The sequence below is a fragment of the Aplidium turbinatum genome, chromosome 16, assembly GCF_918807975.1.
Source record: "Aplidium turbinatum chromosome 16, kaAplTurb1.1, whole genome shotgun sequence".
NCBI classification, from domain to species: domain Eukaryota; kingdom Metazoa; phylum Chordata; class Ascidiacea; order Aplousobranchia; family Polyclinidae; genus Aplidium; species Aplidium turbinatum.
This window is the reverse complement of record NC_137487.1, coordinates 15167836-15192601: the sequence shown is the minus strand read 5'-3', so window position 1 is coordinate 15192601 and position 24766 is coordinate 15167836. Positions and strand designations below refer to the sequence as shown.

Sequence of the window (24766 nt, the reverse complement as noted above, 5' to 3'; positions counted from 1 at the left end):
TTTAACCATTGAGTAGCTGTAGAGTATTAGAGTTTGGTATCATGTCATGAAGCGGTTGACAATTAAAGTTCACTTAATCACAAGACAAGACAAATCACGTCAAACTTGTTGGAAGATCAATGTCTCAATTTTTGACACATATATGCAAGCATGAAAAAGTACTATACAACAGAACAATATGATTGGAGAGCTAAGCGATGCCCCACAATGGCAGTCTTTGCCTGCAAGGTCCTAACTTTTCATAGCAAAGCATTTTCAGTGATGCAAGGCATCATTTCAGTGATGGAAATTGAGGACAAATGTGTAGGAAACTATTCACAGAAATGTTAATGGGAACCTGTTTTGTTTCAAACATTAATGTTGCCATTATGCAACAGCCATGAAGCTTCAAAATTGAAACACAACAATGCAGCAAAAATCTTAAACCACTAAAAACCGATATTGTTTTGCCCGCAGCAAACAAGGGCGACTTAGGTAAGAAACACAAGTTTCTTTGACAATTCAAACACGAAAACGCCATGCAACATTGAATTTGTACACTGTCAATAAGTTGGTTGCAAATAAATAGGCAGATATGCACAATTATAAGCCTGCACGATCAGGACAACAACTGAAGGTCTCGTTGATACAAAGAACGTATCGACGAGCTCAATTATGCTTGGGTTCAGCAAAAGTTGGCAACACCGAAATACGATAACAAGCATATCCAGTATTGATTGTAGGCCTAATAGATATCAATACGGAATTAAGACAGTTGAGGGAAGGGAGAATTGTGAAACCCCAACAATAGCAAACATAAAATGTAACTATGAAAAGTATTTTCAACTCTCAGCCACAACAAACACAAGAAATGTAATTCGATTCGTGGTAAAAACGAGATCACTGGGTAAAACAGATATTTTTCAGTCTACTAAATAGACAAACTATGTTTCACTTATAATATATTGTGTTTGCCTTGTTTCAGCTATTTATATTGTAATCACTGCAAAACATGCTCAAACCGTGAAGAGCTTGGGCGCTTAGCAGTAAACGCTGGTTTGTGGGTACCGGTGGGTTATCTATCCTTAGGAGAATGATCGTCAACAATTTTATCATAGAAAAATTATATAAAATTGAGGACATGCTGACTTCATTCTCACCAGAACATGCACGAATTCATTTGCGCATTGCGACTGATTGGTCTTTAATGCCACTTTTTTCACTACCCAATATCATCGACATTATCTCGGCAGTAACGCCTCCAAACGTGACCTATGAGAGATACTCTTAATAGACAATTGTAAAGTGATGCACAACTCAATGCCGCCTTTTGCTTTAAAATAATATCCATAAGGTAAGTTTTTCTGTGATTCATTCATAAGTACAACTTTCCATCACTAATCGGTGTCCACACAATGTGCCATAATGGCAATGCATTTGTCAAATAGCCACCGAGACGAATGTCAATTCAAAGTGTATCCTACCCCACCAGAAGCACTAAAAGCTTGTGTTACCATTGATGCAACTTTACTGATATTGGTCCAACTAAGGAACTAACAATGGACTGGCGTGAATAAAGAGACCTACCAAAAATTATGGACGACATAGTAGGCTTTTTTTCCAGCAAAACAACTTGCTGCAACGATAGCAAACAAAATTACAGGAATTATGAGCATCATTAGAGCACAGCTAGTAAAAATGGAAGCCCAAGTAAAAAGAAAAAAACATCTGTGTATCGCCTGACCAGCTGCTAAGAAAATGCACATTGTATATACATATACATTAATACAATATACATACAGTTTTTGAAGTTGCTACCAGTATTTCCAATACGAGTGTAAAAACTAAAACTTGTAAACAGAGTAGCAATCGGTAAGCTCGCCCAGATAGCTCAGTTACTTAAGCGCTTGAAGAAAATCAAGCAGTGCTGGTTCGCCACTCGGGGTGTGTGCTTAAGCAACACATTTCAAAGATTCTCTAATGCTGCACTTAGTGGATGAATAAATTCACTGACAACAACACTCCGACAATCGGAGACTTGCTAATCTCGCTAACTGGACTTGCGTCAGCGGGTCAAAGCCTCTACAAGTATGCGAAACTGCCAGGAATCCAGGATTAAGCTTTCTGGGCCTTCTCAGTCCAAGGATAAAGATTCAAAACTAAACAATCATAGCGAGGACACATTGCGTAAAATATAAAAACAAACACGACAGAAATTCACAAGAAATAAACTGAAAATAATAAGCTTATAATCACTACAAAAGCTAATTTTAAGCATTGGACTTGTATTAGGCTCTTTGTAAAAAAACATCTACTGCAGTAAATCAACTGTCACGACTTGAAATAATCCAAATATTCATTAAACACTTCTACTCTACGTTCAATTCATCGTTACGACAAGACATCTATGCTATCTTAGCCCACAGCTAGCGTTGAGTGGTACACACATTGTCATTACCATAATATTAAAATGTGTTTGTGAAAGTTTAGCATTGTACTTAACCAAGATCAGTGCGGCGGTAATAAAGTAGGTATGCTGTTCTGTTTGAATAGTGTTTGACCACCTCATTGCGCGGAACGGCCCAAATTTTTTGGTCATCAATGCGAAGCCAAGAACTCAGCCCGATATTGAAGACATCAGTGGTGTAATGGCCGCCAGTCATCTTATCTCCATGGTGATAAATAACAGCAAAAAGCTTGTAAGACCTTTGAGACAAGCTATATTTTCGTGATGATTTTGATAAAAGTTCTTTTCCCACAACTAGATCGGTTTTAAATTCGACTTTTTTGTCAATTTTTTTTGACCCACCATTTTTATCGTAAACAAAACGCTTTAAATGAAGGATAAGCACTGGTGGTAAAATTTCAATAGTTTGCTGTCGAAAAGCATCACTCTCAGAATCATTTTCAACAAAAGATTCTTGTTCAATCAAAGAATGGAGGGCATTATCTACGGTCCAAGCATGATCACATGGCACATCCAGTGGAAGGGAAAAAAAAGGTTCATAGGAAACAGAAGATTTTCGCCCTGGACGAAATACAGTGGTACACAGCTCACCCCTAAACATTTCAGATATTGGTGTCCTTGAGACAGTGGCCCTTCTTGTAATTGTGCTGCGATTTCGCTTTGTTCGGCCCACCTCTTCCCACTCATTCACATCCTCACTGTTTCCGTTTGTCAAAGGATTGTATTCATCAGCTTGAGGTACACCATTCAATCCATTGCATGTAGCTAATTCACTTTGTTCTGAAGAGGCATCGGCAACATTTTTGTTGTGATTCTGAAGCAAGTGTGTTATTTCATCATGAATCCCATTCAAAATGCAAGTTAGAAATTCTTCTGCATCTTCTTGGCTTCCTTTTTCAGACAAAGATGAGTTGATGATTGTGAGCATATCGTAAATACATTTGGGTTGAAATGGAGGTCCTTGCCTAACTTCCTTATTTGATTGATAACCCCGCTTAGTAGACAATGGCCGATACTCTGATGCAAGTTGTATAAAACTATCCATAATTGGAGTGGATGTTAAAGAGCGCCTGTTTGGATTGATGGCTGGTAAGCTTTTTAATAACTGGTAAAATGGAGGGCAAACCAACAATGCCTGTAGTGTAGCATTGACATAACACCAGTTGCTAGTGTTGACTAGTCCTCTTGGGATGAAAGCTTGAGGTTTGAATATCAAACTCATACAAAGCAACTTTTCAGCAAATAAATTTGCATCAGGATCGTCTTCAGGTTTAACGATAGTCATAGTTTTTGAACTGTCGTTGTCTTTGCAAGTAGGAGATTTACAACTTGGTGATGGGTCTTCAATAGGTGCTTTTGCTGTAGTTTGCTTGATGTCAATGTTTTCTTTAGTTTCTTTTTTTAATTGATCCCGAACTTTAGTTACCTGGACTGACTTTACAGATTGTTCTTTGTTTCGAACTATTCCTGCCCAGCTTGCTTTCAACGGCTTTATATCTTTTTGAGCCTTATCTATATTAACTTCCTCACCTTTGGAGTGCATATCTTCATTGCAAGTGCCATTGAAACTTTGCTCTTTGTTTTCTTTTAACTCTCCGCTGCTGTTATTTTTTATTTCACCAGCTTTGTAGTTAGATTTAACTGAGGAATTCTCAGTCAGTCCGTTAACTTTATCACTTTTTGAGATATTTTGATCTTCAACCTTTTTCTCAATAATTTCAATACTTTCAAAACTCTTCTTCTCTATTGTAGGTTGAATGTTACCATCATGCTCAACCACCTTAACATTTTCACAACTTTGGCCATTGTTAGCAACCTTGTCTGGTAACTTATCCTTTGATTGTTTTGTTGTATCATTGTTATCTTCTTTTGGCTGTTTAACTGATGGCTCAGTAATTGTACTTATCTTCTGTTTTGTATTAGAGGGTTCTTGTATATTAGGTTGAATAAATGACAGTCCACCATTGACGTTGATTTCATTCTTCGGCCAAAACGGTGGAAATTCAACACAATCATCACTTGCATATATGTCGTTGAAATTATTTTCAAGTTTATCAAACTCACTTCTCTTTTCAAAACAATGCTCCATCAGTATCAAATATTTAGTCCAACACAATTAATATATTCAATTCACATCATAAGATGCTAATAAAGCTTATTATATTTCTCAAAAATGCTGAAAATACAAATTAACTGAGTGTTTGAATAACATTTTTCAATTTCTTCAGCTGTCTTGCGTTTTTGCAAAGTTCCAAAAAATTGCGTGCGGGACGTCTGTTTAAAAAGAACTGTATATCCGTATTATGACTGAAGCAGAGACAACGCTAGGCTACAGGAACTAACTAAACGACGGAAATAAACTGAAAATATCGTAAAGCGCTTTAAATGAAGGATAAGCACTGTGGTAATATTTCAGTAGTTTACTTAGCTTTCAATAAAAAGCTAATTATTATTTTAACATCTTGTGATAGTCTAGTCTACAGTCACTAAACAGTGAATTTGAGTGAACAAATGCAAGAAATTAATGTATAGGCTACTCTGGGAGCAACCCATTTCGTCCCTTGAAAAGATCGAGAAAAAATATATGTACAACAGAGCCGAAGTTACTGCAAACATTTCAAGAATTTTTTCTCTTGAAAAGATCGAGAGAAAAAATATAGAACCGCCAAAGTCGCTGATCGGAGGTGTCATTTTTAAATACTGGAAGAAATATGAACGAGGAAATCGTAGTGGTAAAAAATTATTGATTACTGCCCAAGATTATTTAATCTTAATCCAGTGTAGCCGTTTATAATCCTCGGAATGGCCCGATTTGGTGAGTCTGATTCGGTGAGTCCGATTCGGTGAGTTCCCTATTCGGTGAGAGCCTTTTTCGGTGAGAGCCCTATTCGGTGAATTTTTTTTTAAATTATTGCGTGCCGTAGCCTAATTATCATTGCCGTTATAGGGTTAGGGATAGGATTTGGGGGTTTTGGGTTTTTTGGGTTAGGGGTTTTAATTAGGCTACGGTACCCGATAATTTTCAAAAAAAAATTCAAAAAAATCACCAAATAGGGCTCTCACCGAAAAAGGCTCTCACCGAATCGGACTCACCGAATAGTAGCAGACCCTATAATCCTAAACCATGATTGTAGCCTACTGTGTAGCAGTGGCGTACAGTGACCATTTGTTTGTTTTTACTCTAACTATGTTTTCCTTCTTTCGATATTTGAAAATGCGTTGTTTCAATAAAAAGGGTTAATTATTTTGTGACTGACAAGTGCACGGTGTTGCACAACCAAGTGAACAGTGTGTTTATTTATTATTATTTAGAACTCTAAAATAACATAACCTACTGCTACGGCAGGGCTACTCAACTGGTATACCGCGGTCAAAATCCAGACCTTGTGAGTGTTGGACCTTGTGCTTTTGGAAGAATAACCTCATCGCTACGTTTCAGGGCTGCTTTAAACAGATTTGTACTGGGAAAAAGCAATTTTTACTGTGATTATCCTAGTTGCTGGGGGGCTTAGACCCCCGGACTTCCAAACACTTTCTCAAAAATACAAGTCAAGTTACACTTTACCTAAAATAGTGGTTTAGTACAGAAACTTTAACTTTTGTGGTTGCGTGTGAAATAACTTATTCACCGGACCGCTAAAATTATTCAATTTGTCAAACCGGTCCTTTTGTTAACATCAGTTGAGTAACCCTGGCCGGATGCAACCTAGTTCGTACACTGAAAAGATCGAGAGAAAAAATTAAAATAAGCGGAAGTCGCTGATTGCAGCTTCCGCAAACATTTTAAAATTTCCCCCCTGAAAAGATCGAGAGAAAGATAGCACAAAGCAGAAGTCGCTGATCGCAGTTTCCGCAAACATTTTTCCGCTAACCCTAACCATAGACTAATCTATGCTCTAACCCTAACCTTCGCTGATCGCAGTTTCTACAAACATTTTTCTGTAGTTTCCGCTAACCTTTACCCTAACCATAAAGTAATCTATACTCTAACCCTCGCAGTTTTCGCAAACATTTTTCCGCAGTTTCCGCTAACCTTTACCCTAACTCTAACCATAAAGTAATCTATGCTCTAACCCTTGTTGATCACAGTTTCCGCAAACATTTTTCCGCAGTTTCCGCTTACCCTAACTCTGCCCTAACTCTAACAATCGAGTAATCTATGCTCTCTAACCCTCGCTGATCGCAGTTTCCGCAAACGTTTTTCTGCAGTTTCCGCTAACCTTTACCCTAACCATAAAGTAATCTATGCTCTAACCCTAACCATAAAGTAATCTATGCTCTAACCCTAACCCTATTTTTTGCAGCAGACAAAATAAAAGGTTTCTCTCTCTTTCCTCGCTGATTGCAGTTTCCACAAATATTTTTCCGCAGTTTCATTTTTGCTAACCCTAACCCTCGAGTTTGTTTGCGGAAACTCCGATCAGCGAGTTCGGCTTTGTGCTATTAAACTGCGATTGTCAGCGACTTCGGCTTTTTTTAATTTTTTCTCTCGATTTTTTCAGGGTACGAACTAGGTTGCACCTACCCTGGCCTAGGGGAACAAAGCGGTAAAAATGTGGCTAGTAATTATGTTCACTTCCGTTTAATTATGTGTCTGAAAATACGTTGAATGGAAAATCACAATCGCAGAAATGAAGAAAAGCAAATTCTTCTTTGAAGTTATTTTGCAGCCATTATGTGTTTATCTTGACCTTGTAAAAATCTGGCAACACTGCTTTCAAGTGACGACATTGGTGGCATCTCTCTTACCGTACTTGGCAATTTGAATATTCTAATGAAATCACTCTCCTGCTATATGTGAGCAAAACAATATGTGAAAAAGCATTACAAAAACTTTATTGTGCAGTGAATGGAATGAGACATAGGCTATCTCACAACTTTGAGCCTAATAAGCAAATTAAAATTTTGACATGTTCATACTTTTTGCTTTTATTCAATAATGCCACTAATACCTATTGATCAATATGGAGTAAAATATAAACTATGGGATATCATACGAGAGAGATAGATGTTTTCTTATTTGTCCTTTCAACATGAGAAAAATTGCGTACGGTAGTTACACAATAGAACACATATTATATAAGCTAATGGGGAAAGGACTGGCAACACCGAATGGATGCAACCTACCGTAATTCGTACCATGAACAATTCGTACCGTCAGTTCGTACCTTAAAAAGAAAAAATTAAAAAAAGCCGAAGTCGCTGATCGCAGTTTCCGCAAACATTTTAAAATTTTTCCCAAACAAACAAAAACTCTTAGGATCATTACCAGAAATTTTAAAATGTTTGCGGAAACTCCGATCAACCCTAACTCTTTTAAAATGTTTGCGGAAACTGCGATCAGCGACTTCGGCAAACTCTTAGGATCATTACCGGAAATTTAAAAATGTTGGCGGAAACTGCAGAAAAACAGAAACTGCAATCAGCAACTTCGGCTTTGTTCTATTTTTTTCTCTCAATCTTTTCAGTTTGTTTGCTTGCGGAAACACACTAACCCTTTTAAAATGTTTGCAGAAACTCCGATCAACCATAACCCTTTTAAAATGTTTGCGGAAACTGCGATCAGCGACTTCGGCAAACTCTTAGGATCATTACCGGAAATTTTAAAATGTTTGCGGAAACTGCAGAAAAACGGAAACTACGATCAGCGATGTTCTATTTTTTCTCTCGATCTATTCAGTTTGTTTGTTTGCGGATACCGATACTCCGATACCTAAACCCTTTTAAAATGTTTGCGGAAACTGCGATCAGCGACTTCAGCTTTTTTAAATTTGGCAGTGGCTATTTGACCGGCTCCGGTCTTTGAATCTGAAACACTATTTGACCGGTCATGATGTCACTACATAAGCACTTTTTTCTTTTTCTCTTTCAAAGCAAAAGACGATAAGCGCCTTAAGTTTTAAATTCAACACGTTTTTTTCGACTGAGTTTGTGGCGCATACGTAACGTCTCGGGCTGCCATTCTAGAGGGAATGAGTTTGATACTATCCGGAAGAGTTCTTTCTTTTTTTAACTAAATTTTGACCCAAAGTGCATTTTTGTCGTCAATTTTTAATTTGAGTAGCCTACAGCCCATTTTTTTAAATCTTTCCAAATGTGAGTAATAAAGTTAAGTTTTTTTAATTTGTGAATAAAAGAATAACAGTTAACCTCTCAAGTACATGTAGCTCCACACAGAGTGAAATTTACATGCCTTTTGACTCCTTTGTATTTCTTTAAAAGTAATATCTAAAAAGACATTATTGACCCAAAAAGAATGTCTAAAAAGACATTATGAATAGCAACTACGGACAAAGGCCAGTGTTTCAATCTCCCGACCTCTTCAGCGTAGCGTAGTAAAGTGAAAGTGGAAAGTTGTCTTGAAGGGTTGGTTGAGATGATGATTTGAAACTTGACTGATTGTCGTGCGACAATGAGACTGGATTTAATTTTTAACTTCGGACTTCAGCGAAACGTAATCTTACAGCCTATTAGAAGGTGTGATTTTTTCAGAGATTTTGTGCTAAGAAATGAAAGGAATTTGTTAAAAATAAAGACTAGAAAAAATTTTTTAATTCGTTTTGAAACTTTTTTATTGGCAGTGGCTATTTGACCGGCTCCGGTCTTTGAATCTGAAACACTATTTGACCGGTCATGACGTCACTACATAAGCACTTTTTTCTTTTCTCTTTCAAAGCAAAAGACGTGAAGCGCCGAAATAAGTTCTAAATTCAACACGTTTTTTTCATTTTTTTTATCTAAATTTTGACCCGAAGCGCATTTTTGTGGTCAATTTTTAATTTGAGTAGCCTACAGCCCAGTTTTTTATGTCTTTCAAATGTGAGTAATAAAGTTAAAAGTTTTTTTAATTTGCTGGAATTTGAGAATTTCTCTTGGTAATTTTCCGATCGTCATAAGTGACCGTGTTTGCCGAACGACCAATTACATTTTTGCTCTCAAGTTAGTTATATACAATACTTCTTTAAAAAATGGTTTTACCTTTATTACCATTTTTTTTAAAAGGTCACTTATGGTCGTTCGGCAAACACGGTTTGAAAAGATATAAAAAAAATGGGCTGTAGGCTACTCAAATTAAAAATTGACCACAAAAATGCGCTTCGGGTCAAAATTTAGATAAAAAAAAATTAAAAAAAAGAATGCTTCCGGATAGTATCGAACTCATCCCCTCTAGAATGGCAGTCGGAGACGTAACCTACGCGCCACAGACTGAGTTGAAGAAAACGTGTTGAATTTAGAACTTATTTCGGCGCTTCACGTCTTTTGCTTTGAAAGAGAAAAAGAAAAAAGTGCTTATGTAGTGACGTCATGACCGGTCAAATACTGTTTCAGATTCAAAGACCGGAGCCGGTCAAATAGCCACTGCCTTTTTTATTCACTTGTTGATTCATTCATATCAGTTTGTATCCTTTAGTAGTTAAAAAAAAAAAAAACGCTTTCGGATACTATCGAACTCATTCCCTCTAGAATGGCAGCCCGAGACGTTACGTATGCGCCACGGACTCAGTTGAAGAAAACGTGTTGAATTTAAAACTTAAGACGCTTATCGTCTTTTGCTTTGAAAGAAAAAAGTGCTTAGGGTGTAGTGACGTCATGACCGGTCAAATAGTGTTTCAGATTCAAAGACCGGAGCCGGTCAAATAGCCACTGCCTTTAAATTTTTCTCTCGATCTTTTCAAGGTACGAATTGTTCATGGTACGAATTAGGTTGCACCCGCACCAAATAACCTTGTGGTTTCCTAGTCGATGCTCTGCCTGTCATTAAGTAACAGCAATAGCACCAATTCACTAAAAAGTATAATCATTACGTGTAGCACAAACAAATGTTCACAATTTGTATGTGCATAAAAACTTTAATATTTATACAATTAGACCGACATAGTCTATTCGTGAATAATGTACAATGACTTCGAGAGGGATTCAGAATCATTAGGCCTAGATTGACACAAACATGATATTTGGTACCATGATACAGGGGATAAAGAAAATAACAAAAATGGCATGCTACATTAGCTACGTATAGCCTATTCAACCAATACACATACCGTAAAAATTGGTCTCCTAATTTAACAAAATTATTGAATAAATATACAAAATCAGTTAGGCTATATTTAAATAAACATATAACTTGCTTACTTTTGTATCACTTGTGTAGGCTACTGCATTGTCCGAAAGTACAGAACCCAGTCAATAATGGTTTTTGAAGGCACTGCATGCACCTACTTGTGTATTACTGCAATGAAGCCAGTAACTTAAATATTATAACACAATTTCGAGTCGTGCTGTCAGTTGTGAAAAAATGTATCAGTTTTATAGCCGAGCTAAGAAGTGTCACATTGAATTGGAGTTTGTTGTTAGAAAGACTTTTGTAAAAAAACATTGACTTCAGGCTTTATAAAAAAATAAACCATTCAGTTTTCGAAAACTTCGTCTCGTATATTTCAATAATTTCATAAATCGCTCTTCTGCAATTCCTCAAGCTAGGAGCTCGAATTCAGCAGAATAACCGCAAACGCCCTATAAAGTTTAGGAAAATGTGCTTTGCATACCGGTATTACACCATGTTTCACACGCCCACTGCCACCGGCTACCATGCTGTTTTTTAGTTGTGGCTTCATTTTGGCCAGTTGCTAATTTTCTCAGTTGAGAACAAAGATGGCGTCATTGAAAATTGAAGAATGGCGGCTTTTTATTGTATGTATATTTGTATCAGACAAGAATGTGCATATATTCAAATCACACGAAAAATTACAAAAATAAAAGGCATAGGCGACAGCAATAAACACGCAGCTGCGGCGCAAAAGTAATTTAATTGAAATTACAAGCTCATTTTGTTCACATAACCAACTAGTAACATTTAACATTAGCAAACGATGATTGTTGATATCTTTGTGCCATGGCAGCCATCAAGGCTAATTAACAGCATGCATAGTCTTATTGTAATGAAGACAGTAGTTCAATTTACAATAGTAATCAGACCTCACCAGGGAGACAACAACAAAGTTAGATGACGATTCGCACCTTCAAACAAAAGAAAAAAACATATTTCCGCACTAAGGCATCAAAAAGAAGCAATTGTGACTCTAGGCCTATGTCTGTAATCAATGTTTCTTCAAATTAAAATTGATTTTTTTCATTGATTTGAATCTTTATCCTCGGACTGGGAAAAATTGAAATATCAACATGGTATGACAGCTTCAAAAATATATAACCTACTTGCAATAAACGTTTAATGAAATCTGGACCTTTCCTCTAAAACAGGAAAATTAAATTCTGGTGTTCAGAGGCACATTTGAAGATGTGTGAACTGCTGAAGTTACGCTTGCTGCAACAACAACGAATACCAATCTTAAACAAAAATTTCATAATATTCAGACCTGCATTCAAGAAAAAAGTTTCTGAAATGAATTTTATGCATCCATGAGCAGTGACGTTCGGTGGCTTAAACCGTTGGGAAAGCAACTTGGAAATATGCTACAGCAAGGTAGTAGGCATGAAGGGCGTAACCGTCGGGCAAAGCCCAAAGACTTGTTGCCGAAGGCAACACTTCCAGCGAGGGGTCTGGGGGGCCTCCCCCAGAAATTTTTTAAAAACATTTCCAATTTGGTGCGCTCTGAGAGCATTTCCAGCGGGGGGTCTTGGGGGCCTCCCCCAGAATTTTTGAAAAATACTTCCAATTTGGTGCGCTCTGAGAGCATTTCCAAAACAAATCAAAAATAAAAATCTGTCAAATTGTGCTTCGCCTATATGTCGTGATCATACGTCCATTTAATGTTTAGAAGTCATGAACAATTTTAATTTTAACGTTGCAGGACCAAAATCCTGTGTTAGACATGGAATAATAGTTGTCTAAATGTTTAATTCGTCATGAATGTTCATTCTCAGATATTCAGTTAGGCCTACACTACAAAAACTAACACTTAGGCCTAAACATTATAACCGCAAGCAATTTGTACAAAAAGCTGGATAAGTTTGCCACCTGCGTATAGAAGCTTATAGGCCTAACGAACTAAATATTGCATCCGCACCTGAACGTTCATTGTCGAAGTAACGTTATATCAACGCTGTAAAAAGGGCAAAGGCATGACTATGAAAGCTAGTAAGCTAAAGTACATGGCGAGGAGACATCAAAAAACAGCAACAAGCTTTTTGGCATTATGATGCTGTGCTGTGTACCGTGACGAGATACCATTCTGACGAGTTAGTCTAGCCCCTCTAGCAAATGTACGCATTGACATCACTGGGTAAGCAACTCTACCATAATACCAGAACCATAACACATCTAATTGGCTATAAGCAACTGGTGACGTTTTGCAAAACGAGTAAGGATTGGATAAAACGAAGGCGTTTTTTGACATTTTTGAACCTGGGAAAGCAACTTTGATAGTTGCTTCCCTGGAGCTTCAGTGGCTGTTTCTGACAGAAGCGTTTGCGTTAATTGGCATTTATAGGCAAGACATGCGGTTTGGTGAGGACTTAGACTAGTCACAAGCGTTACCGGTACGAGTAATTCTAGTCACGAATACAGTAATTTTCAAGTTAAATAGACGTGATAAAAATAATAAGAAGTTAAACCTACAATTCAGTCATTATATTTTGCATAGTTTTCGCTCAGGTAAGCACTGCTTTCCTTGCTTTCCCTCACCTATCGTCACTGTCCAAGAGAATGTGCCTCAAAAGCGATAAAAATTATCGTTGGTAACGTAAGGTTCAGCACAAGTGTCCTTTCAAAACATTGACAGCTCAATTAGTTAAACGCCTGAACAAACGCAGAAATTGCAACATCTCAGCGGCGCTGGTTCGACGTTCAGGCCTTGCGTTTGAGCAACCCATTTCAAGAAAAGCTCTCCATTCAGCCCATCTGGCGTATGGAATATTTCACAAGTGAACAACTGGAACGGTTGCTTCCTTTAGCCTACAAAGTTGGTCGCTTTAAGCAAGTGCCATATTGGCCAGAGACGTCTGTCTAGCTGGAAAGACAAATTTAAGGAGACAAAAGCAGGACAAAAGCAACAGTTGTGGGGAAAATGTTTGATATAAAGAGTTTTTTTAAAATACCGGTACCGGTAGGCCTATAGCCTATCAACTGAATGCAGCAAAACAGCTATAAAATCAATCAAGTTTATCTTGGAAAATTTGTTTCAATGTAGCTTACAAATTACAGACAATATAAATAATATAATACATATTACGGTAGCCTACTTTTATTGATATGAAAGCTACGCCATTGAGGCACCAAAAAAACATGCGGTTATTTGAGTCAAGGTGCCACTTGACTTTGATAAAATGTCATTTTCATACAAATACAATGTTGTTAAAGCGTTGTAAAATAATATCAAAAACATTTTCTTTTGAGGTGAACAAAATACAATTTTGGCGGGAGAGATTGCTCCGTGGCTACGTTTCTGCTATTTGCGCAATTCAGTTTGTAGCCTAAATTGTTCCATCCATTAAAATGTCCCTGAAGAGAAAACGGTTTTTGAAATGTGTTCTTCAAGCGCCTACCCTGAGAATTGAACAAAATTTGATTGATCATTGAGCTCTTTTGGGAATTAGGCCTAGGCTATAACGATTATAAGTATTCAAATAACCTAAGGTCAAAAAAACACATGAAAGATGCAATCGTTATGAAAAGAATTGCATTGGGTGGAGTTTAATTAACACAAAAATGAGTGTCTACGAAAACATGGAGCCTCTACTCAAAGATGTTTGTTTTAAGTTGGCTGAAAAGTTTTGACTTGAGTGGAAAACTCAAAAGCGAGTTTACCAAAATAAAGGGTAGGCTAGCCTATTGATCTAGGAGGCTTGTGATGGTTTTAGGCCTGGCCTACTCTTGTTCTTACTAGGTCTTCACTAGCTGCGGCAACTTATAAGTCGAGGCTAGCTAAGCTACTAGATATCGCAACACATGACGACACAACTAGTTGTAGTAGGCCTTATGCCTTCTTTAATTTGGTGGGCATGTGTCCAGCGTTGGGGACAAAGGTGTGGAGTCTGGAGGTGTTGTGTGTCCACTCCTCTTGCCAAGTATTGGTGATCCAGGATGAGGCACTCGTGTGCTCCAGCAAGGATTGTGCCTGAGCAACAAAGAGGCTTCTCGATTTGAGGCGTTTCTTTATTAGGCCTACCGATCTGGTGATGTAGCTGTGGAGCGCGTGGTGTGGCTCCAGTGATCGGTGAGCTAGGGAGAGTGTGGCAGCTCTGCGGCGAATCTCAGCAGGGGCGATGCCTGAAAGAACTGGTAAAAACTCAGTAGGTGTAGGTTTCAGGCATCCCGATACAATACGCAAAGCGTCGTTGATGGGTTTATCGAGCAATTGAGTAGGCCTATGAGCACTACGACACCATATAGGGGCGCAATACTCCGCGGTGGAATGGACAAGAGCCAAGGCTGTGGTGTGCAGAGTTGTTGCTGTCGCACCCCAGCTCGTATGCTACCGGCCAGTCGACGAATAAGGGTAACGCGTGATGTTACTTTCTTGCGGAGTGATTCCAAATGGTGTCGGTACGTGAGAGTCCTGTCCTAACTAACACCAACATAGACTGGTGTGGGGTTAAAGGGCAGGATGATCGACATTGATGGTCAGCTCACGCTTTGCTTCCTTGTTGTTTAGACGGAAAGCGGTCGACACCGTTTTAGGTTTACTGAGCTTGAGTTTCCACTTGTGGTGGTAGTCTGACATCTTAGCTATATTGATAGGCTAATAGTAGGCTACACCTCAGTAGTCCCCAATAGGCTGCAATAGCTCAGTAGGCCAACAGTAGATTAAGCGCCTGACTTGCTATAAGCGGCGCCAGTAGCGCACTCCGAAAAAAATTTAGGGGGGGGGGCTAATTCAGAAATGTCGGCCAAGTGATTTGCGACAATAGTGACATTGTGACAATAGGACAATACCCATTCCTTTGATTAATATAGCCTATAGCCTAAAGGCACTCACGGCCCACAACCCACCGGTCGCCGTACATCAAGATTCGCTCTTTCAATCAGAATAAAAGTTTAAAAATTTAAAAATTCTACTAAAGTACTGCGATTGGGCCGTATTTTATCTGATTATTCTGTTTCGGTATCAAGCTCGTTGTAACGTTCGCATTTTGTCGCTTCTGCCTTTTTCAAGACCTCTGCTATGTTAGACATAGGCCGATATTGTTTATCGTTGTGATGGTCAGAAATAAAAATGAACTGAACCGAAGTGACACTCTCTAAAAAACAGAAACGTAACTTTATTCACGGTAGGCCTATGGCATATTTGCAAAATAGGATTAGCCTCATTTAGACCTACACATCACTTTTTTTTGTTTAAATCGTCTCCTCCTAAGACTACTTGATGGATCTGCTCTTGCGGTGAGACAACCCAAAACGGAATTAAACGTGCGAGACGCAAACAAAACGAATGTAACTAAGTTTTAACTCCACCGGATTCGCATGATGATTCAGCTGGTTGTAGGCTACTGCGTTTTAATTTTCATCCAAACTGCAAATTACTTTATTTAGCCTACCACCGAGTGATTACTGATTAGCCAAGAATTTGTAAATACCTCTCAGTTTACGCCGGATAGCGCTAAAGAGCTTCATTGAGAAGCATACGTTGGTCACTGGCATTTGACTACAACTAGAGCGCACCATGAAATATTCCATTAAATTGTCTGCATTACTATAATCGGCTGTTTACATACTTTTCTAAATTCTGGAGCCTACAATTAAAGTGGGGCTTTTGAAGTCATTGAATATTTTATTTGATATTGTGGGCATCATTATCATCGGCCTGAAAAATATTGTTCGATAGCTTGATCCTGACAGTTTTGAATACCGTACTTCTAGAGAATTCAAACCATTAATCCAGGTCCAAACATCAAGTTTGAAAGAGTGAAGTGTCCGATTGTTGAAGTGTTGTTGCCTGTGAATTTTTCCATCCACTAGGTGTCCTTAAAAATGCGTTGCTCAAGCGCACACCCCGAGATTCGAACCAGCGCAGCTTGATTTTGCAGTTCCTTCGTTGTAAAGTCAAGCACTTAGCCTAACCAACTGGGTCTACGTTAAATTAAGCCTAAGTCAAAGTTAAGTTAATCAATAGGCTACAAGTTAAGCCTAAATGGAAAAAGGTCTTCTTTTTTAAAACAATTTTCAACAGACATAATGCTTTGCAATCAACAATTTATTCTTTGCGAAAATGAGAAAGTAGCCTACCACACCTAAAACCACTCCAAACTAACATTCCGCTTAGAAAACGTTCGTAAAATTGTCTTGTTAAAATGCAAAAGCTACGGTACGGTTCTACACCATAATAATGAAGAAGTCAACATCACAAATCTTAAGGTGTCGTCTCATAGAAAATAATCATCAAGTAATATTTATAACAATAAACTCTATCCCTGCTAACTCCCTTTGAAGGATAAGTCAAAAGCATTAATAACCGACTAATAAAATGTTTTTTTAAACAGTTAGGCACTAAAAGCAATGTGTAAAAACATTAAAAAAAACTGTTAACATCAAGTCAAAATAACTATTAAACGCCCTGAGGAAACTCGGGATGGGGTTTACAGTAGGTGAGAAAATAATAGATTACAGGCTCTACTCTACACATAATAATGTGGCAAAACATGTTTATGTTTTTTGTTATCATTCAATATATTGAAATGAGCTTGAAATAAAGATAGAAGTATAAAAGAAATATCTTTTGTATCAAAAACTGGTAATGGTCCCATAAACATGTAGTCAGGTACACATCAAAAATATGTTTCAAGTATATGTTTTATAATGTTTAGACACATAGGTAAAAGACTACACGACAGTACAAGCTTTGTTGTTGATTTGTTGAAGCAGAGGTCGTAAGTTCCTCCAAGTCGAATAAAATATAAAATCATTAAGCTTGAATCGTGTTCTAACTAAGCTACATAATACAAAATACTAATCGACAAATGCAACAAAAAAACAGAAGCATTTCAAATAAAGTTTCTTTGCCAATTTGTCCTTGTGATTTAATAAACTAATCAAAGACAACTTCTCGAATATGACCATCCATTCAACGGCCGATTCATCTGCAGTTTTCCAACTCTTTTTTCAATCAGAAAAAGACTCTCAAACGAAATTCCTGGTAATTCGCATTGAACTCCATCGTCTGTGATCAAAACCGCATTTGGTTTTTCTGTACGTTTTTTCCACTATAGTCTGTAAAAAAATGATTTGTTTAAGCATGTTTCAATTAATTCTTCAGCTCTGTAATGAATAAACAAATATTAATGAAAGATGAATAAAAATAATTAGGTAAATAAAATGATTTTGATAGCCTACGCTGGCTTAGACTATACTGTACAAATTAAAAATAATATGATTTTATTTCTTAAAATAACATATGGCTTTAACAAATGATCTCACCTCAGCAATATGAGCCCATCGTCAAAGAGAACATTCAAATTTTTCTTTTGCCCACCTCGCCTCTTTGTTGAAGTGCATCCATTATAGAAGACATCAATCTTTTTTTTTTGAAGTTATACAGCAGCCTATCTTTATAAGCTTTCTCATGTGCTTGCTAAGACTTTTGATATGAGCAGCACGGTCAAAATGATTTTCATCTGTAAAAATTCTTTGCTTATCGCTTGAAAATTGAACAGTTGTGATGAGCATGACAATTTTTTCTTTAATTTATATGAATGGCAACAATGGGTGTTTGACCGTAACTAACGAGATAAGATACAAGTTGTGTTGGAGTGTTACCGGACAGATGCTGGAATCGCTTTCCCACATTCTGGAAAGGCTTGGTGATATCGATTACACAAAGCTGATTGACATAACTGATTCTTGTGTATTGTTGCCATTCATGAATTGATACGGCACGCGACAAATGAATTAGAACAAAATTTGAAAACATTTTATTGTAAAGTTCTCTTTAAATTAAGATTTGACAACGGTAATCAGCATATTTTAAAAGCTTTGACCAGGCTTGCGTGTTTTTTTAAGTGAAGAGTGTGTCACTACTTTTATCAAAAGCCGAGTGGTCGAATTGGAAAGCGCCAGCTCGACTTCATTTGAGAGCATGCGACTGTGCCCCAAGAAGTTCTTTAATTAATTATCAACATGCTCGAAGGTAGAAACTACAATTGGATTCCTTGAATCCTTGCTACAAAGTTTTGCTTCGAAATGTCATTTCGAACCGCCATGTAAGCCTAATCCGGTACCTCCAGACACCAAGACCAATCAAAAATATAAAACGAAACCATTGAAAATTGGCTGCAAAAAGCAATTGCATCTTTATATATTCTGTAATCCCCATAAAAAATTGTGCTAAAGCTGCTCCTTAAGATATTTGACGACGTGTGGATGTTTCACAGTTATGCAGGTAAAACAAGAAACATCTTTCAATTGCACTGAAAACAGTAAGGTGCTTTTTATTAGCTTTCAAAAGTAGGACGTCATTTGTGGCATCAGTTTGATATCACGTCGTAAAATCATGTACTGTTGCCTATAGCTTACATATTTTGAGAATGGAGTCGACACACGCCAATCAAGTTTGATTTGTATACAAATCGCTCTGTCGCGTGCCACATCATCAACAACAATTGACGAGAATATCCAATATCGGTTACATCACCGACAACGGGTTGGACCGACAAGTAACCGATACCACGTTGTCTTTTTAAAGCGTGAGAGAGTTTGAGTAGCGTTCATTCTCTAGCACACACGTCGCTCATGTCAAATGTGTATTGGATCCGTCACAAACCTATGAATCATAACCCAACACCACATCGATCGTAATGAACACTATGTACTGTACAGGCTCTAATAAGCTAAATCCAATCGCTAGCGATTGTTTTGTGTCTGTTTGACAGAGCAGCCATTGACGCCCATGTCAAATTTTTTGCAAGTAACTAAAAAGAAATGTTATTGTGATGGCCAGTGGCGTAGCCAAGGGGGGGGTTTTGGGGGTTACAACCCCCCCCATTTGGCACGCGTGTGACGTCACGATATTGAGAATGATGCTTTCAGTCTAAAAAAAGATTGCCTAATTTTATACAAAACTGCATTAAAAGAGCGAGTTTTGTCAATACCAAACATTCAAACATCTCAGCCAGGAATTAGCAACAAAAAAACGTAGAGACTTAGCTTTATTTCCGAAAAATGCCGAAGAAAACTTGATCTTATCCTTTTGCTATGCTACCGGACAGCACCATTTTACAGGAATATTCATACCCACATTTTTGTTGAAAATGCTCTCAGAATGCACCAAATTCAAAGTAATTTTTCAAAATTTTCTGGGGGAGGCCCCCCAGACCCCCCGCCGCTGGGTGGTTAAAACCACCCCCTTTCAAAATTCCTGGCTACGCTACTGGTGATGGCTATACTGTATTTATAAGCTTGCTTATCGCTATCTACGACTTATGTCGATTCTACAGACAAAACGAAATTTACCATGATAGCTCACATGGACGCACTCTTAATTTTGTGTACGAAGAAACGACAAGATGAAGCGAAGCTGTCTCAACTCTCAGGGTGTGCTCGCGCGCTACACATTTAAGGACGGCCCTCTATTCAGCTGCATTTAGCGAATGGAATGCACAAAGAACTCATCAACAGAAAGCGAAAACTTTACACTGTCAATCTCAGTGACCGGGCCGCTGTCAGTGGTTCAAAGCGCCTACAAATAGCCTATACGAAACTTCCTGGATTTAACTTGCAGGAGATGCTTTCTCAGTTCGAAAATAAAGGTTTTGACAATCAAACAATTAAGCACTTCAAACAAAAAATTGACAGTTCAGTTCAAAAATTTTTCTTTAAATTCTGAGTGAGAAAAACTGATAAGCTACTGCTTTAACAACTGTTTGTTTATCGATCTCAATATGTGCTTCGTTTAGCCTTTTGTCAAAAACACTGCAAAACAATGTCGAAATTGTCAGAATAATGAACATCAAAAGATCAGAAAGTTGACTGAGCCCCGGTTCGACACCGCTCAAAAGCATGTGGCTGTGTCTTTGGCAAGACACCAAAAGATGTGCCGTCGACTGCGGAGTGGCGTCCTTTCGACTATAGCTAATGATTTCTTTCATGATTATGAACATTGTATTGATCTGGAGAAAAATTTCTACTGCCCTTCCTAGGGCTATGGCCTACTGAACTGAACATTATGTCACATTTCAACTCTTGTTCTTGGTGAACGTGATGTTCATTGTGGCCCAGACTTAGTTCCCTGCTTGTATGGCCTTTAATCGTGCCTAATATACTACATAGGCCTATGCTGTTGAGGCTTTCAATGTTTTTTCGTTGATTTACATTTTTTGTTCAAGCAGCCTTATTTTAAGTATAAAATGCAAGAAACAATGGTTCATTTAGTCAAATTTTCTTTAAGTCAATTTTATTGAATTTTAAAGACATTTTTTTTATTTTTAGGTTAATAAAAACGTGTTCTCCTAGTGATAATTAAATCATAAACATTTCCTCTCATCACTTGTAATTCTGATTCTTGTAGGCTACTTCTTGCATGTGAAAGATTGAACATTATGATGTGGGTAATTCGTTGCAGAGTAAGGTCTACTGGGTAGTTTCCATGAAGAAACATAAAAGCAATATATGCAGAGTAGGCTACCCATGGGACGCTTAATCACATTACAATCAGGACATTATTCCAATGTAAGCTAAATAGAAGTAAATGGTTGAAAGCAATCTTAATGTCAGCACTCTCAGTTTTATTAGATTTAAAACTTGCTATTGAACGTTTAGTTGACATGAGTATTACATTATCAAAGTGAGCCATTCATTGCTGTGACAAGCGTCGAAAAATTCTAGCTTAATAATTGTTGAACGGTTGAATGCAAACAATTGGCAATGCAAAGGCGCGGCAAACAAGTTTGGACAAGATGCAATTTCGCTTCAAATTAAAGAAACGCAGTTTTGGTAAGCAACGCATCACCTCAATATTTGGCTAGTGGAGCGGATCACAAACCAAGGAAAAAACTGAGCAAGAGAAGAATTATTGCATGTTTTGAGCAGTAGGCTGCAGACAAGACTTAGGCCTAACTTGAGCCATTGCAAGTATTAATTAGCGGCAGTGCGAGCTTTTAATCAAACCACACAAGAAACGAGAGATGTCTTATATTTTGAAATATCTGTTAAATTATTGAGAACATTTTATTAAAAAGCAATTTTCACAAGTGGTTTAAAAATATTCAGGCGCAGTGTGGTGAAGTTATTTTTGTGCTTTTTTGTCAACCACCTACAGTTCAAAGACTGGGCTATGGCTAGCAGCAGTAGTCACAGAGTTGAAGAAGGGGAACATGAAACACATTTTTATGAAAACACCAAAAACTTAAGCGTAAGTCATCCTTTGATACGAGTTTTTAGATCTACTGTAAAAATCTTCGGCTAGATTAAGTTGCATGGTAAGTGCAAACATAACATCTTGAATCTATGAAGAATCCTCGAAATTTCTGCACTGACGCTTGCTTTAACAATACAGCAGGTAGGCAACAGTAGGCCTACTAGTGCTTTGTGAAATGGAAAGCCTTTTAGAATCATTAGACGTTGAATTGCTTTAAAAAAAATTGTATTTTTGTTGGTGGATGCAGTTACCAGTTTAGTGGGACCAGCTCACGTTCTCCATCTTTTTGTGATTGTAGGAACGTACAAGCACAACTGGAAAGCCTACCGATGACAATGGAAAGACCTTTTTAAAAATAGCAGGATTAGCTGCCTTACTCGGCATTGTCGTTTTGATCATTATCCTTCCAATATATTTTGAAGTTATTGGTAAGCCATTTGTTGATTTTTTGGATTATTAGTAACATAAGATTAATTGTTGGTTCGGTAGCCTACGTTAAAAAGTGATCCACAACTTTGTAATTAACAGTTAACACGATCTGACGCATTTACTTACATTTATGCTGGCTAGCACATATAATTTCACCTTAGGGGCGTCCGTCACTCCAATAACGCGGGAACTCTAAGATCGATGCTAAAGTTCTTACTTTTGATGTTTACTTCTAGGGAGAGTTACCAAAATATCTTACATTTCAGGGGTTTTCAACAAGAAAAAATTTACTACTGGAGATACAATTTCACCTATCAAAAGAATAAGTTTGCTATAGCAGCAAAAACATACTATAGCATAGCTTAACCAAAGCCAAGGCTAAACAACTCTAGGCTTAAACTCTAGTTCAAAAAGTGTTTAGTTTTTGCTTTTTCAACGACTCAACCTATTGCTTTCTAAAGGTATTGAATTAAGGTCCTTTGGAGAGTTTTGCTGGGCTTCCATTAGCCTACCATCCTGCTTGACAACAGGCGTTAATTTCTTGGATGAACATCGAACAGTGTTAAACTGGGTTATCGATGAAACATTTTCTCCAAATCAAAACCAATACAAAAATATTGACAATTATTTATCTATATTAAGATATTGACATTTATTTCCACAGTTGCTGACCCAATCAAGGAGGAAGTTGTTCCTTCAGAAAGTGATAGATTTGATTGCTTTCCAGAAGGGGGCGCTAATGAGCAAACCTGCAACGCCAGAGGGTGAATTTTTATCATCAGTATATTTTTTAATGTTCTTTTAAAACTTTCTTTTGTGTTGGTTCATCTCTGTTAATTTTTCAACCAAATGCATCAATATACTTTAATTTATCCAAAAAAATAATAAATCAACACTTGCAAGTATCACAGCCAGGGTTAAATTTTTATGTAAGAAATATATTTTCTGCTGGATTTGTCCATGGTATTAAATCAATATCATATTAAAATGTTAGAAAATCTACCGAGACCATGTTGTATATTTTCTTGATGTAGCTGCTGGTTGCACTGATAATAATTCTACAAAAAAACGTACACCTGGTTTAGCTGACATTGTAGCCTACGTGGTTTATGAAAAACTGACTTTTTCTTATAAGTATATAGGCTATGTAGGTTACGTTCTATTGTGAATTCGCTCGCATTTTGATAATAAATACTTTTTCTTTTCAGGTGTATTTGGATGGAGTCAAATTCAAATTCTCCGTCCTGCTTTTATTCAGACACTGACGGTTATCAAGTTTCTACACAAGAAACGACCCCCACAGGATACCGGATTAAAGTGGAAAGAACCAGGCCGGTTGCTGAACCCTACGGGACAGAATTTCCAAATTTAATCGTTGATATTGACCGCATGTCGGCACAATACCTACGGATAAAGGTAAAAAAGCACACATGCAGTTTTTGGTTCTGTCAACATGATGTTATGCGATATTTACACAAATGAAAGGATATGCCGTATGTCAAAAGGACTGCTTATTCTGCTGCAAGTAACTGTCTCATGTGGGCTAACTACAGCGAAAGCACATCAAGTAGAGGTTTAGTTTGTCCTTATTGTATGTAGCAGAACTTACCTTTGACATTTCCAAACAAGGGAACCCAGATTGTAAAAGAAACGCTGGCAATTTAGATTACGTTTTTACATTTTTCTGGGTAAGCTCTAGGCTAAATGAGGTAGATAATGATTGTGCAAGCACACGATATCCTTATCCACTGTGCTTCTTAAAACTTTTCGCATGAACCAAAAAATCCTCAGCGTTTACGTTACGTTTATGTTCAAGTTTAAAAGCTATTTAGTAAGTATACTTTGTAACATGTAAACTATCACAATTCTTTCTAGTTCTTACACGTAAAGAGACGTTGGAAATATTAATGACGTAGTTTATAGGGATATCAAACGTTAAACAGTCAAATAAATGGTCGAATAGTTCTACTTGTGAGATAATAAATAAAAAAATTTGAACAGACAATGGTTCACCACTTGCAGCAAATAAAGACATCAAATTCTGAACAAACATTTTTGTCGATTTCAAAGTAGATATTATACACTAGTAGCCTACTTGCAACAGCTACTTTACAATTAGCAATAACTTCTACTTTTACGATCTATTCAATATCGACTAGAACTCTACAATTGTCTTCAATACACTTTTCATTACAACTTGTAATCCCCATTATACACAATTCTAAACACAACTCTCAACAAAACTCTAATAATAATAAAGATCAAATCACGCAGCTAGTTATAACAAGTTTGTTTGGATCAGAAACTTTCAGAGACTGGGGTAATATTACATTATGAGAACTCATTCTTGTGGTCAACAAGTCAAATACGTTTTCATACTCCCACGAACACAAAAACTTCTACGAGCATATTTCACAAAAAAGATTACTTACCTAAAAGTTACTATCGGTCAGTAATCGTTAAAACATCACGGCAGAATTACACAATAAACTAGTTCACCTATTCAAAACATGAATGCAACCTGCCTGCCGACCTAAGCATATTGCTTGTGGTATAAATTTAGGGTAGGCTATATAACTTTCAAACT

General features: G+C 37.3%; 2 protein-coding genes and 1 long non-coding RNA gene across 3 annotated transcripts in view; 1 reads left to right on the top strand and 2 right to left on the bottom strand.

Annotated features, from left to right (window-relative positions):
• Nucleotides 1–45: 45 nt before the first annotated feature.
• LOC145785528 (ubiquitin carboxyl-terminal hydrolase 10-B-like) lies at nucleotides 46–4602 on the bottom strand. Its single transcript, XM_082597186.1, has one exon. It carries the CDS (start codon nucleotides 4533–4535, stop codon nucleotides 2478–2480), a length of 2058 nt encoding a protein of 685 aa, XP_082453312.1. The 5' UTR covers nucleotides 4536–4602; the 3' UTR covers nucleotides 46–2477.
• An 11976-nt stretch (nucleotides 4603–16578) lies between these two features.
• LOC145785922 (uncharacterized) lies at nucleotides 16579–18021 on the bottom strand. Its single transcript, XR_014291226.1, has 2 exons — nucleotides 17817–18021; nucleotides 16579–17609 (listed from the first exon to the last, which is right to left on the bottom strand). It is a non-coding gene; the product is annotated as an uncharacterized LOC145785922 (long non-coding RNA).
• A 3602-nt stretch (nucleotides 18022–21623) lies between these two features.
• Nucleotides 21624–24766, top strand: part of LOC145785822 (sucrase-isomaltase, intestinal-like) — a 43122-nt gene continuing 39979 nt past the window's right edge. The window contains exons 1-4 of the mRNA XM_082597531.1: nucleotides 21624–21744; nucleotides 22049–22178; nucleotides 22844–22943; nucleotides 23388–23595. Of these exons, the coding sequence (XP_082453657.1) occupies nucleotides 21667–21744; nucleotides 22049–22178; nucleotides 22844–22943; nucleotides 23388–23595 (516 nt within the window). The 5' untranslated portion in view covers nucleotides 21624–21666. The remainder of the gene's footprint in view (nucleotides 21745–22048; nucleotides 22179–22843; nucleotides 22944–23387; nucleotides 23596–24766) is intronic.